The sequence below is a fragment of the Melospiza melodia genome, chromosome 10, assembly GCF_035770615.1.
Source record: "Melospiza melodia melodia isolate bMelMel2 chromosome 10, bMelMel2.pri, whole genome shotgun sequence".
Classification (NCBI taxonomy): Eukaryota; Metazoa; Chordata; class Aves; order Passeriformes; family Passerellidae; genus Melospiza; species Melospiza melodia.
The window spans coordinates 23,923,463-23,939,030 of record NC_086203.1 but is presented as its reverse complement, the minus strand read 5'-3'; the positions used below and the strand labels follow the sequence as shown (position 1 = coordinate 23,939,030).

The following is a 15,568-nucleotide window of genomic DNA, read 5'->3' as shown; positions in this document are numbered from 1 at the left end:
TGGATTGTCAAGATGGGTGGATGAATGAATGGATAGGATGTGTTGTAACTGACAGAAGAAATCATTATGCCACAGCTTTTGAACAAAATTAAAGTTCCTCAATACCCTGAGATCTGGCTGAGCTAACTCCGCTTCACTTTTTGCATGACATCTCACTAAAATGATTGTATCATATATAAGATGAATATCTAGAAGTTCTGCAAGTATTGGAGCCAATGAGCATAGACACTGCACCAGTGTATTTCAAAAGACATCTAATTTGTGCAAATTCATGTAGACTTGATGAATAAATTGGTTTAGACAGAATGATAAAAGAAAAATGCAGAAGCGGATTCCATATCTTATTCATGTTTCCTAACAAACAGGCCGTGGTTGATCAATACCTGTCAACAGGACATAATGGGAAAGGATTAGTACAAACAGCTTCAGATTTCAAGAAGGATTGAAACATGCACACTTGACTTCTACTTTTAAGCCTGTGTGAGTCTTTCCTTACCAACATGCTTCCTTGCCCTCATTCAGTATTGTATTATCATAGCTTCTGAAACTGCTGCAAATCCTACCAGAGGAACATAATTGCCTTTTCACCATAGGCAGGCAAAACACAGATAATTGGAAGTCACCAGATGTCACATAACATGAAGTCATACTCTATTTTAATAGCATTTAGATTATACTCCTCCATAGGCAGGAGTAAAATTCAACTAACGTGGAAGTAAAGGTTAATTGTAAATGCTTTTGCCTGACTGCTGAAAACAGAGCATGGCTGCAGGCTGCTGCAAGCCCAGCAAGAAATCTTCCTAGTTTTGAGAACTAGGCTGATAGAGGTAATGCCCTTTAGCAAGCAGCCTAAATGATGTGCTAATCAGAAGGATGTTTGGGGGAAGTGAAGGTGTACTTTGATTGAACATCTTTGAATTCCTTGACTAGCAAAGAATAAGGAAAAGAGCAACCCCCAAATTAGAGCAAAGGCTTAGTCTCTGTATTTGCCAAACTAACGAAATGCTAAGTCTTGGGGCATCAGTTATTACCAGTGCATTTCAAATCATTAAAGAGCAGGAAAAAAAGTAAGCCTGTGAGGTGTTACTAATCAGAGTAGTAAAAGGGACAAATCAAAAAACTATGTGAAACTTTGTAGGAGAGCCAAATAGTCCCACCACCTTATATCCATTAGGATGTTGTTTCAGTTCTCTCCAATGACAATATTCTGTTTAGTTTCACCTCCACATCTTTCAACACAAAACCATATGTTTCTGTTTGCATGGAAAGAAAATTCAATTCCATTGTAAGCACAGCATGGGCTGGAGTCCCAATGCACACTGTTAAATTCTGCAGTGCTCACGATGCTCCTCTTAGTCAGTCTAGTGTGGAGAACACACAAATGTGCCCTTGCCAACTCCCTGTACCACAGATGTGAGGAGAAGAAAGTGCTCAGTATGCTGAGTGCCAGAATAGCAAATACTAACACTGATGTCTGACCCTGAAATTCCAGTTGGGAATGCCCAAGCAGTGATGTGCTTCAGAAGAAAAGACATAGCTCCTGTGCTGGCTTTGATGAAAAAGTCTGAGGTGTTTTGCACTGTTTAAGTAATATGTTGTGAGAGCCTAAACAAACCAGTGCAAATAAAACTTGTACAAGAATGGCAGCTGGGGCCACAGGTAGAGCAGTGCAGCTGGAGAGCTGGTGTCTGTCTTGAGGATTATGGCAAAATAGCCTAAGAAAAGCCAGCATGCTGGAAAAAGATGAAATGAAAACACACACACACACACAAAAAGACAGATCTGGGCCTCTAGAGTTTCCTGTTCTCCCATACAACAAAACTGTAAGAAATGAAAAAATAGTCACCATTTCATTCTTTTCCAAAACAAGAATGTCAAGCCCTGGTAGTGTCAACAGCATATCCTTGTAACAGTGCCCACCATAAGCTGTACTTGGCAGGGGATGGGAGAAGCTTAAAAAACGGACTAGGAAACTCCATTTTTGCTAAGAAATGTAAACAGTTTCCAGTGGCATATGCCTTCGTTGAATTAATTCAGTTTGCCTTTTACTGGCTTGGAATTCATCCCAGTAGGAAGGAATAAAAATTATTACAGCATATCTGTTTCAGGAGGTCCCACATGATACAAGCCCTGGCACTACTAAATCTACTCCTGTGTCTGGAAAAGTCCATAACTTCTGTGAACCTCCCATTCAGCAGTTCCACCCAGGCACTGGATGGATGAGCCCTGGCACAGGGAGTACTGGATGGCATCAGGCAGCCAGGGAGGCTCTGGCAGTGCAATTCTTGCATAAAGGTCAAGGTAAGAAAGAGGCATTCTAGAGTTTGTGAAATGTGCTTTTTTTCTGTGTATTCCTGGAAAACAGTTCCTGAGAAAAGAAACATGTTTATTTCCCTTAAGTAACACTGCTTGCTATAATAAGCAACCATAGCTGTACTATATAACCTATCTACTTTTATCATTCCTTGCCATTGCACAAACTGCCAGGACAAAGTTCTGTTTGTTGTACCATTTCAGATACCATTAACCAAAGAAAAGCCCTGCTGCTGAACTGCCTCAGACCACAGGGTCTCCTAAGAGAAAGTCAGCTTGCTCATCTTTCCCTTGAGTAAATGAAGTTATGAACTTATACAAAGGTATTAATTAATTATGGAGAATAATATTTACTATATTATTAAATGATGAAAAGGCAAACCCCTGTTTCTTAAAGAAATATTACCTTTGATACAAGCTTGTACCATAGTGCAGCTGTTACCCCCTATTTCTTCAAGGCACTCCTGCAGTATTCAGGCTTACAGGCTGTGCACTACTAAGCATGGCTTTTCGCTGCTTTCTAACAGATGCCAATCATATTTAATCCTATATCTGAGATTCATAGTTTGTAGGCATTAAATAATTCACTTCTTTAGTTTTCAAGCCATTCTGCTGTTTGCTCTTGTAAGCTGCCATGTACATCTCTGAAGATATTTAAAAGCTGTCTGGACACCATCCTGATTAAAATGCTATAGGGAACCTTTCTAAAGCAAGGAGATTGGACTAGCTGGCTCCAGTGGTCTTTCCCAACTTATACACTCTGTGATTTTGTGTGAAAATGGCTGAAGTGCCACATGAAAATACAGCTTAATAATCCTTGCTGCAGATGGAGAAGAATTACACAGATGTTTAATTATGCTAATGAGGTAATCCCTAAAAGGCTTTTGTAACCTCAGACCTGGCAAAGACTGCTCTAAAATCCAATATTCAGTCTTTGTTAAATGCATACATCAGGCTTGAAATTTAACCCTGCACATCAAGATCTCTCTAAAATGCCCTCTCATGGGAGGAACTCAGCAGAGGTGGGTGAGCACTGAAGGATGGGAGGACCTGGCTGAAATTGGGATGAGGAGTCAAACCTGTCTCTCTGTCCTAAGTGCAAGATCACCACTCAAGCTTTTGCCCCTACCCCATATCCATTACTTTGCTTACAACAGTCCACTTGTTAATTCCAGTAAAAAAACAAACAAACAAACAAACAAAAACAAACAAACAAACAAAAAAGTCTGGTACAATCAACCAAAATTCTGTGGGATAGTATCTGCTTTAGCCTGATTAAACTGCATCATCCTGGGTTTCAGCTTTTCCCCTTGCTTATTTTCCTTTTATTTTCTTTCCCCTCCCTCTTTTGTGAGAGTATAATTTTAATTGCTGTTTTTCTGATTTTCAGGTTTCAGAGACACGGACAATGCTGAGCAGCTGTGTGTGTCACACTTGCAGCCCAAAAGTACAATTAGTCTAATGTGGGCACCAAAACAGAGAAAAGGATGATCAGGGAAATGAAAGAGAAGAATGCAGGCAAGCATTCAGTGACAGAAGACAATCATTAGCATTGGCCAATACCACAGTCAGAAAGAGGCCAGTGCCATTTGGAAAATAATGACATGGCCTCAGGAGAGGTGTGTGTGTGTATGTACGTGTGAAGTAAGCACTAAAAGAAAATGAGCCTTGCTGCACTAATTGGCCTCGCACTTTCCCTGTAATTTCTCATGAGTTCCCTGTTCTCCTCTAATCATGCACACTCATGAGTACTTCCCTCTTCAGTTATCTCCTTACAGCTGCTAATTTGATGCTATATAATTAATTTTACAAATGTATATTGTTATGAAACAATTTTCTACTCTTTAAAATGATTAAACTTTCTACTCACAAAAACATTTTTGAAACCTTGACAGCTTTTAAAACCTGCTTTTAAAAGATGCAGAAAAGATGTCAGAAGAAAAGATACATCCAAAAATGTTTCTGCCCTCACATTGGGACAGAGTAAACTGCACAGATGCTTTCTGCTTACTTTGGAAGTGGCCTTAATAGTCTTTGCTGTGCTGCTGCTCAGGAATCCTTTCAGACACTTCTGGCAATGCCCCTTGGCTTCACTTGTCTTGATTTCAGGCTTACCTTGTTATGGAAAACCTTTAAGGCCCTTTCTCACAGGAAGAGGTCTTGCTATGGCTGGAGTTTCACTGAACTCAACTCCTGGCATGAGTTAGGTCAGGCCTGTCTGTATGAATTGCAAATTTCCATGTTACTGGGGAAAACAATTAAACTAAAGCAACTAGTCTTAGGCTTTGCACTAGTCTAATTCACCAGCCTGTGTCTTTGGTAACCTAGATCCAGCATGGAGCAAAGCTCCTTCTCCTGCATTCCCAAGTCTTCTCCTGCATTCCCAAGTGTCTTCTCACAGGGTAGCACTCCCAACAGGCCTCCTTCCTAACCCAAAGGTGATCAGGGCAAGTGGCAGGTTGAAACCTGCCTGACAGGCATCTCAGACCTTATTCAGTGGGAGCACTGGCATCTGAGGGTTCCCAGCTGAGGAGCAAGAAAAACAGCAGAGTATTTAAAAAAAAATCAGCACAACCTGTTGCAGGTTTCTCAGCTTCTGCATAGTTAATCTGATCTCTGACAGAACAGTTATGATTCCCAGCATTACAGACTGGTCAGCATTTACGTAACAAATGCTATTAAAGATTGGATTTAGCTTTGTTTTTTAAATTGGTTCTGAACTATTACTGAATGCACAATATCTGCATTTTTGTGTTTATCTATGTAGGGAAAAATAAATATGCAAGGCTTTTCCACACTACTTTAGAACAGCTTTGATGGAAAAAGAAAATTATAAAACACTCTACAGATTAGCAAAACAAACAATAGTAGTAAAATACCCCCAGAAACAACAAACAAAGAAGTGCACTATCTCATAAATGCTGTGGTAATACAGATAATCACTCAAATAAATGTCTAATAAATACATCAAGCTAAATCTAAATAAATAAATCTAAAATAAACCCCCATGCACGTACTCCATGTGCCTCCTGCAGTTTTCCTCACCAGTGCCCGGAGCTCCCAAGCAGGAACACGTGTGGACATTCCGTGGGAGCACCATGAGGGACCATGAGCTTGCAGAGGCCTGGGCAGCAAACCCTGAGCACACCAGGCTTGGTGCACATGCAGATCTCCTGGGCAGGCTTCCAAGAGGTTCTATTTGCTGTGCACACACTGTGGAGCTGGTACATACATCCAGAGTTGGAGTGTACAGGAGCACTGGCAATTCTCATCAGGACAAACAGAAAATATGTGAACTCTGCCTGGTTAAGATTTTTTTTTTTCTTCCCCAGAAGGTGCCTTGTTTTGGAAGGTCAGAACATTAAGGTTTTGCGTTGAGAAATAAACCACCAATGATCCTTGATTTGGGAGAATATCTCAAAGCCCAGTCAGGGAGAATCCTGCAGATAAACTAAATTAGCTAGAAGCACATATATCAAACTTCCTATGAAATGCCAGTTCAGCACAGCAGCTGCTCTTCCAAATTAATTTCACAGCTATAGTTCCTTGTATTCCCCTCCCTTTTTCTTTTCAACAAAGTTATTTAAGTAGCATGTTAGGAGTGAAAATTTTTCCAGATTTTCTCTTCCAATAATCTACAAAGACCATGAATCTGTCCCAATAAAAGGATATTCCTTTCCACTCTGCTCCCCCCAGTAACAACTAATGGGGTTGGTCCTGTGACAACCTGCCAATCAGATGTAGCCAGACACCACAAAAATGCTGATCTACTGGAAATCAGGAAGGAATTTGGATTGTGTTGTTTTCCAACACTTACGCTGGTAAGCACGGTTTCCCTGAAGATCACTCACCTGGGTTAATGGTGATGAATTTGTTATCTGAGGGATGTTCCTCTGGAAACCTGTCCATCTTTGGAGGAGGACTTCTTGTAGTCTCTGGTCTTCTTGGGATCTTGCCCAGGTACAGTTCGTCGGTGAACGCTGGTGGCACTTGGGTGGAAGGGAGCAGCTGGGGCTGAGTGTCGGCTTCGGCAGAGCTCTCCTTCTCGGCACCTCCAGCCGTGGGGGCAACGTTTTGCTTTGGCAGTTCTCCCGGTAGGGTTTTATTTCCTTCTTCCTCAGCAGTCCTGTTGGGGGAAGCCGCGGCCACGCTGGGCTCTGTGCTATTGCGTGCCTCCGAGGCCACCGTCGCCCTGCTCTTCTCCTTCTTTTCAGCATCCTTTTCTTCCTCTTCCTCGTGCTCCCGCTCCCCGTCCTCGCTTTCACTCTTTTCATCCTTCTCCCCCTCCTCGGCTCCCTCGCCATCCTTGGTGAGCCCCGAGTCCCGCTCGGGCCCGGGGGAGGCGGCGGCGGCCTCGGTGGTGGCCACCACGGCGCGGCTGGCCTGCTTGCTGGGGGCGGCGGCTGCGGGCAGCCGCGTGGGCCACACGCTGCTGGGGAAGGAGGAGATGCCCCCGCCGCTGAAGCCCAGCCCTGCCAGCAAGGTGCTGGTCACCACGGAGGCCACGGTGGCCTGGCTGCCGCTGGAGGACGGGCCCATGCCTGTGGCCATGGACACGAAGGAGAAGGGGAGCCCTGAAGAGGTCCAGGTGGAGGAGCCGGAGCTGATGGGAGCCATGTCTGCTGAGGAGGCAGGAGATGCTGTGGGCTTGAGGAGGTCATCAGCAGCACAGGGGGAGAAAACACAGCAGAAAACATCAGCAGGGGTCCAACATACCACTTGGGGTCATTCTCTTGCTTTTCCCTCCCTTTTCACACACGTGCTAGTCTCCTAAGACCAGAGATCCAACACCAGCTGGATGAAAGGCTGAGCCAGGACAGAACATGCCACAGAGCTACCAGCAAACCACAAAGAGAGGAAACCTCCTTGCCTTCACCACATCATCATTAAAACCCTCTTTATCCTTATCTTTATTTTACATCAAGACCTTCTCCTCCCACATCACTACTGACTTGTGAGTAACATTTCCTCTTGGGGTGAGAAGAATGTAAAGGAGTTTAATGAGTTCAGCTGTATTACTCACAGTGCTTTAATCCTCAGAAGACAGGAGTTTAAAAATACTGTGTTACATAACGGCTGTCCCAAAATAATGGCTGCCAATGTGAGCATCCATGGCTGGTGGGGCTGCTCTGACAAGGAACTCTGGCTCTTCCCACGCACATTGTGAGGGCCTCAAAGGATACTATTTTTATTTCCTTAATTTATCCACCAGGATTATTCTCATAAGGACTGGTGTTGCTGTGAGGCATTGCTCTTATTAGAAAAGAACTGCAGCATGGCCAGTTCTGAAAGACTCGGAGAGCATCAGGAGCCCTTCAGCAAGCTGCCACCATGTCTGCCAGGACCTTCAGGCTGTGACACCCATGTTTTCCACATCCACAGGACTCTCCCTGGCCAGCACCAGTGAATGACAGGCAGGACTGGCAGTGCCTGCTTCATTGAGAAAAAGCAGGTGATGAACTATGGACTTTGCCTCCTCTGCACCCTGCCAATATTATTCTAATGTCAACCCACTGCATGCATGAGGGTCCTGCACACATGTGTGTGCTCTGCTGTAAATAAAACCCCTCTGTACACACATAAAGAAACCTTGGTCTGTTCATAAGGAACTAGTCCTGAATTACATGTAGAAAAAGAGACTGAAGTGTACTGTCTAAAGACAAGGAATAATTCTGTGGAAGAGCTGTGTCAGCGGTTCCTCTGGACAGCTTGACCATTCTCCCTCTCTGAATTACTGAAAAATGTCTCACATTACTGAATTCATCAGCAGGAGAGCCATTAGCTGGAAAGGCATGCACCAGATGAGGACAAAAAAGTGTTAAATAGATGCTGCTGAACACTGAAAAAAATGTAAAATGTTTATTTTGGAAACTGGAATTTGTAACTTTAAAGCATTTCTGCATCTCTCTGCAATTCCCGGGTTCAGTCAAGCTGTGTAGTTGAAATGCTGCAGCAAACCAAGCAATGCTGCTTTCTCACATTATTTTTGACCAGCTGCAATCACAGAAAACCTGAGATCTCAGATGAAAACCTGTGCTTTAGAGATTTCAAGCCAAAACTTTAAATAAGCATCTAAACTTTCAGATACTTATCAATCTGAATCCCTAAGGCACTGTGAGATTTGCCTTTTGCTGGCATGAACAGTCTCAAAGCTGGACTGAGTATTAAAATTTGACAGCAGATTTTATGTATCTAGAATACCTCTATACATCATTAAACAAACATAAATCATTCAAATGCAAACTTTGTATATGTTATTTCCTTATTGGGGAGTATATCAAACTGGATCAGAATAAAACCAGAAGCAATGTACTTAGAGTAAATTCAATAGTATGAATCCAGCCCATAAATCTTACTGAACAACTCAGTACAATGGATGCCAAGAAATTTAGGTTATGGATAGTTTATTTATATTAAATAAACTAATAAGATAGTTTCAGAACTGAAACAGTGTATTCCACTTTTACTGTAAATGTACCAACGTTTCTGATTCTGGAATACAAAAGTTTGCCTCAGTGACTTGGTACAGTCTCACCTGAATTAAAATAAAACAAAGACTTTTTCAGGCTTTATTCACACAGCAGCAGGTATCCTTAAAGCACTGGAAGAGCAAAGATGCTCTTTGTGTGTGAGGCCTTATTTCTTCTGCTCATACAGTTAATAAAATAAATTAAATTTATTTCCAGTCATCATTAATATTTTACAAATCCCCTCTAAATGGGTTGAATACAGATTGAGGAAAATTTTTTAACACTTGATTCTCCAGCGTTCAAAGCCTCTCAGAGAATGAAGCCAGAAAACCATTTCATATTGGAACTGCATTTGATGCTATAAACCCTTCTGCGACAGGTCTGGACACCCCTTCCCCAGGAAAGCTGGGTCCTGCTGCAGATTTCCAACATCGTGCTGCCACCTGGTGGGAAATGTCCCCAAATCCCCGTTGCCTAAATCCGTCACTTACCACTCCTGTCTTCACAATTCGGGTCCCCTCGAAAATTCGAGTGGTGTTAGCTGGGGAGGGAAGAAGAGCAGCACATCAGGGCAGGGGAGGAGGCAGAGGAACAACTGCTAAAGCACTGCTCAACATGGGGCTGCAGAATACAGGTACAGGGCTCAGCCTGGAGCAAAGGCAACTCAGCTCTTTGGGCATTACTCACTCACTTGTGTCTAAACACAGACTTGTGGGTCTTTAATTACTCAGGCCTGGCAATGCTGGCTTACTGACAGAAAACAAATTCTCTCCTTCAACCCCAAGCTGGATGAAACACCCTGGCTTACACAGGAAGCAAGAGTAGCTTGATGATAATAGTTTTTTTATGTCCTTATAAAATTATAATTTATTGCTATATATCTGAACTACTATTACCATCAACCTCTGATAAATGTTTTGAAAGCTCAAGTGGATTTTCTAGGTTAGATATTGGGTACAGCCAGAGATTAGAACAGCAGCTCCTTTTAGGGGACTTGTAGGAGGAATCACATCATCTGCTCCCACTGCAGATGTGTGTATCACTTTCACTCCATTGAATATGGGGCTGCAGTATCCAAAGGATCTCCTACAGAGCTGCCAGTAATGATGTACTCCTAACCGTGATTAAACAGTTATTGTAGTCAAACTTAGAAGAATTTTCCATTCCATCATCTAGTAAAAGATAAATAATACATCAGTTTCTAACTTCTGCATGGCACTTAAAAGTGAAGTCTAAAACACAGTGCTGAGGTACCAAGAACAGAGCTCCACATGAGTTGTGACTTGGACAGGATCAGACAAGAGCAGGACTTGTCTGATCCTGCTCTCTCTGCCACCACAACAGAACTAAACCATGTCCATAGCCTGACATCCCTCAGACACTAAGTGCTAGCAAAGCAGGATCAAAACCCCCATCCTTTCTGAAAATGACACTGAAAAATGTCCCTACTATTTTGTTCCATATACAGCATCAGATCCAAGTGACAACTCTGCTTTGTCCTAAGGATTTAAACTTTTAACTCTCTGCTTGTTTTATTCTTCCATTACCCATTTTGTGGTTTATGCATCTATAAGCTGGAGTGGGAGGGAATGCTCTCATTGGAGGCAAAATTTGCCCTACTTAATAAAGAATGTCATAATAAGGAAGAAGCAAAACTTTAGTACTTAAAAAACCTCAAAAACAATCAAGTTCTTCTACCAAATCTCAGCTTTACCAGATTTCTCCAATAAACTTAAAAGGAAATCTATGACAAAGGACAGCTTATCATCTAGTTCTTTTGATTTTGTTTAAATATGTATGTTTTGGAAATCACTGAGGTTGCGTGCGTGGTAAAACCTGGATGTCTCCACATGAGGTTGTCAAGGTAGGACTGATCTCCTTTCCTCTTTACATAAAACAGACACCGATCAGACTCACATTCTGTTAGAGCTGTGCCTCTGATGCATAAGCAGTCTCTGATGAATTTGTTTCAGAAAACTAGTACCAAGAAAAGCTCTAAATTCTCCTAAAACCTGACAAAACCTGACAGTGGGAGGTGTAGGCAAACCTTCCTCACTGGAAATGATATTCAGTTCAAGTCACTGGCCACAATATGAAAATAGCATTGTCTACATGCATTCAAATATCTTCTGAAATAACTTCACACCACATTGCATTCTGCAAAGAAAACATTAAACAAACAGAAAATAGTTCAATGTAAAAATTCGTATGTGTTTTTTTTACCTTGAAAGAGCATAGTCTGGCTAAAGTCACTACGCATTTCATTTCGGCAAACTGCTTGAACTCTGAACAGATAAAGGATGTCAGGTGAGACATGGCTAATGATGGCCTTCTGTTTAAAAAAAATAGATATTATTCAGTTTTTTACCCCCACAGTACTGTCCAAGATCAGTTTGAAACATATAAAGCATTGTGCTAACACAGAACATTTATGGCATGTAAGACAAGTTATATTTCTACACAGAAATATTCAGTGGTTCCCTGGGGAGGGAAAGGCTGAAGGGATGCACTCAGACACTGCTGACTCTGCCCATGACAAAGAAATGAACAAATCCCACATCTATTCTCATAAGAGTCTTCATGCCTCAATGTCTCTGCTCTCCTCAGAAAAACTTAAAACTCAAGTCATTTCACTCTTACAGCAATTTAATAAGATTTTTTTAAGTGAAGATCTATGACCCAAACACAGGATAAGCCCAGAAAAGTCACTGCATATTCAAACTGACTATTTTGCAACCAACTGGCTGAGGCAATTTGATACTTCTGTGCTGTGCAACATGATGGCTGAGCATCCTGGGCTGGGATATCCCTGCTTACTCCTAGACCTGAGAGTTTCCACAATCACATCAGCTCACAGGAGTAGCTACATGAGTCACTTGAAATACCTTTTATCTCTACAGCAAAACACTGTCTAGCTCTGACTCAAGATGGGACAGCCCAGCTGTATCTGCCAGAGCACTGAAAACAATCTGCACTTTTCTCTGAAAATGGGTTTCCACTTCTCTTGCCCCTAAAATAGACTAAGATATCATTGCTTTCTTAACCCAAACCTCTGCTGAACAGCACAAGGTCTCACTGCAATTTATTTCCAAGCTATCACTCCATCACATCCCTTGCACTTGTAATTATTTCTTTTACATAAAACGGGATGCTTTCATGGTGCCCACCTCATTTTTGCTGATTAAGGCTCTCCTTCTTATACCTGATTAAAAAATCTCCCTTAAGAGTGTGAAATTATGACAAGAGAGAGGTTACAATACATCATAACCTTGGGTGCCTTTCAATGGATTCCTTTCTGATTTCATGAGGCAGATCGTTCCCTAATGTGACCCAGATAACAATGTCTAGTGGGGAAATTGGAAATATAAATGGAAATGAAGTAAAAGAAGCTTCATCTGAGGGAATAAGAGGAGTATTATTGTATTACTGATTGAATGGGCCCAGAGGACTGTGTATTTGAAAAAAAATATGGTAACAGTCATTAGGAATAACACTGTGCTGCTGCATTTTTCATGTGCATATACAATTACTGATTTCATTATTCTAGAGGCTTTCTTTGATTAACAATAAATGGAGGCCTTTCAAACCTGAATATGTCACTCTGGTTTTATATGCAGAGAATGTTAAGGACCAGTACAATACTTGCTTCCACTTAGACAAGAATGACAAGCAGATGAAATCCTAAATGGAGGAGATAGAGCAGTGTTTCCATCTGTGCTGGAACTGTCTTGCTCTTCTCTCTTTTTCTCACACTGCCAGATGTAGGCAGTGCTTGTACAGGGCCACTCCAAAATAATCTTCAAGCCCTGACTATGCAACTCCTGCCTCTGGCAGCACTAGCTGCCAGAAACTGCTCCAAAGCCTGCAAGGGGCTATGCACAGTGAAAAGCCTGAGCCCAGGAACAGATTTTGGGGGATCAGACTTTTAATGTGAAAATCTCTAAGTTGAACTCAAGCCAAAAGGTATTCAGAGCCTCACCATTTCCCGAGCCAGCTGCTTCACAGTAACACTACATGAAAAAGTGTCTGCAGATTCAGTCCTTCATGCACTCACATAAACTATAAATTCACACTCCAGTGTTTGGGCAGCCTGTTAGGCAATGCTCAGCTAATGCTGAACATTTAAATAGCAATTCATCATGGGCCAAACATTATCCTGCCTATAAGGTGACAACTGCTTTCCTCCTCTACCCACTTCTACCAAGAAAATAGCAATATAAGGGTAGCTTGATACATATGTCTGGGGTTGATGCTGTGCTTTTACCAGGTCCTTGTCACTATCCTTGGTGAAAGTCTTCTCCTTTTCATCTTCATTTTTAGTCCAGCTGTAGGAGATCATGTAGTTCATGATTGGAGGGTGGTAAATGGTTTCTGGTTGGTTCCAGGTCACCAGTAGTGCTGTCCTGTTCACAGGCTGCACTTTCATGTTGACTGGAGGAGTGCTACAAGCTGAAAAACAGAAGGAGAAAATATGAAGCTCTTCTAAATAACTGAGAGAAAACAAACAGAATGAACAGTGCCTCACTCTAAGAGCTAGGGTTTTTTTCTTTAATGCCCTGGCCTACAGTAACAGCTTAGACTGCAATCTACTGAGACCAATGGGATTTAATACCACCTGCAGCTGCTTTCTGCTCTCCTGAGTAAAGTAAATGAGAGAATCCATTCTCTGCAGGCAGGTTGCTTAGCTCTCTACTTAATTCTCAGTCCTGACATTTGCACCTACTCTTTAACTTGGTGACTGAAGAGCTCTGCACTGGAACATTAAGAAATACAGTGGACCTGATCCCCAGCTTCCCTCATCCCCACCCCACTGCTGTTAAGGGGTAAATACCCCAATGTGCTCTACAGATCCTGGAAAGAGTTGAGACCTCTGAAAATATGGCACTATTGGGTCAGTAAATGTTCTTTTGTTACCCTAGTACATTTTTACAGTTATTTTATATTCCTCTTCCTGTATATTTTTCTTCAAAGATGCTCAACAATTTATCAGTAATGTATTACCTGCACAGGGAGGAGTGGCTCTTTGATGGCCTTGGCCATCTCCTCTGAGCAGGCTGAGGAACCCCAGGCAGCCCTGCCTTCCTAACCCTGCCTGCAGCCTGGAGGCAGCACAAGTCACTTCTCAGCCATGCTTAAATCAGTGGGGACATCAGCACAGGCACAGCTTAACTCCTGGGAAAAACAAACCCAACAAACGTGGCTTCTGCTTCCAGCAGTACCAAACCCAAAATTCTGCAGGGCAGACCAAGCCCAGGCACAGATGATCCTGGCTCCTGGAGGAGTGGGGTGTGCAGAGTCCCCTGGCAGCGCTGAGGAAACTCTTTTCAAGGAGTTGCCATGGAAAGGTCCAGCTGGGGATGCACAACACTAGATGGCACTCACATGCTGTGGGAAAACTGCATCATCCTCTTCCCAGCTATAAAGAGTTGAGATTTTTTTCCCCAAGCTTTAAAAATCACGTTTAAAATACCCAATTCAGGGCAGATTCTCTCATTCTCTTTCTCAGTATAAACCCTGAACCAAGGAAAATCACTTGCAATGATACCTAAGCACATGTGCTGTGGCAAAGGAGCTGGTCTCTTCTGGCTAAGTGTCACCCAGCCCAACAGGCTGACACTGTTTGCAGAATTATTTTTCCCAGTATGACTTTTCCTCTTGAAGCCAACACATTGAGCTTGGTTGCACTCTGCAGGTATGTGACTGCATGTATATTTGGCCATTACTTCACTTCTAAAGAGTCCTGGCAGCACTGAAGGGGAAATATGTCTATTCCTATGCCTGGACTTGCAGGTTGGCCAAGCAGCACTGCTGTTATATTACTGAAATAGCTACACTTCTTAAATAAAAATGATTAAATGCTCTAAACACCAGTACTACCAGTACAATAGAAAAATATCTGTCAAATGCCTTTATGTGCAGTTATAACTCACATTTTGTAGCTAGCTGAGCAAGACAACATGAATTGCAGAAATATGCTTGGGCAGGAAATATCATTGATATTTGCTCTTGCCATGAGGGGTGACAATCCTGCAGTTCTGCAGTAGATCCTTCTGCTCAACCCAGAAGGATGATCCAGCAAAACAAACAAACCCTACAGTATCTGGAAGCATTGGATAAATGTATGTGAGTTTCCATTTACACCAAGCTGAAGGGATCAAAGCAGCATGCTGCTGTCAGTGCCACAAAGTCAGAAGCCACCCCATGGCTTCCCTCTGGCTCCCTCCTGGTCCCTCAAAGCACAGCATGAAGGTGGCCAGACCTGGATGAGATGGGACAGCCAAAAGCCACCTCTGTTATCACTATTTACAGAGCTCCCTGATCCTGGTATGCCTCTCCATGCTCACCTCTTTCCGCTGAGATGGTCAGATCAATTCTCCCTGACATCACTGTTTATTGATAACTGCACCAATAAATCATAACTGCCCTCTTTGACGCCCTTTGTCATCACGGAATTACACTTCAAAATGCCAGGCCAGCCTTTCCTGCTCCACCTAATCAAATCCCATCAGAGACAGAGCCAGGGTGAAGCACTACCCAGACCTAAAACTCTTCCCCAGTCCTTGTCCTCCAGGAGGACATGCAGAGATTTATATATTTAAAGTAATCATGCATCAAATTGTTTTAGAAATAATTCAAGCAGGTAACCTTCCTGAGAGACAGAGAGATCCCCCTTAATTGCAGCAGCCCTCTGAGTGGTGTCTGGCCAGTTTTCCACACAAGGACCCCAAGCCAGCCCAGGGAGAGGGGGCTGCCATGTCCCCAGCTCTGTGCCACCCTCTGCAGCC

The 15,568-nt window shown here is 42.7% G+C and overlaps 1 protein-coding gene across 1 annotated transcript in view; it reads right to left on the bottom strand.

Annotated features, from left to right (window-relative positions):
- The window catches only part of PTPRG (protein tyrosine phosphatase receptor type G), a 391,006-nt gene that overhangs the window by 67,109 nt on the left and 308,329 nt on the right, over nt 1–15,568 (bottom strand). The window contains exons 9-12 of the mRNA XM_063164912.1: nt 13,048–13,232; nt 11,007–11,115; nt 9,275–9,324; nt 6,165–6,960 (exon numbers count right to left, since the gene is read on the bottom strand). Of these exons, the coding sequence (XP_063020982.1) occupies nt 6,165–6,960; nt 9,275–9,324; nt 11,007–11,115; nt 13,048–13,232 (1,140 nt within the window). The remainder of the gene's footprint in view (nt 1–6,164; nt 6,961–9,274; nt 9,325–11,006; nt 11,116–13,047; nt 13,233–15,568) is intronic.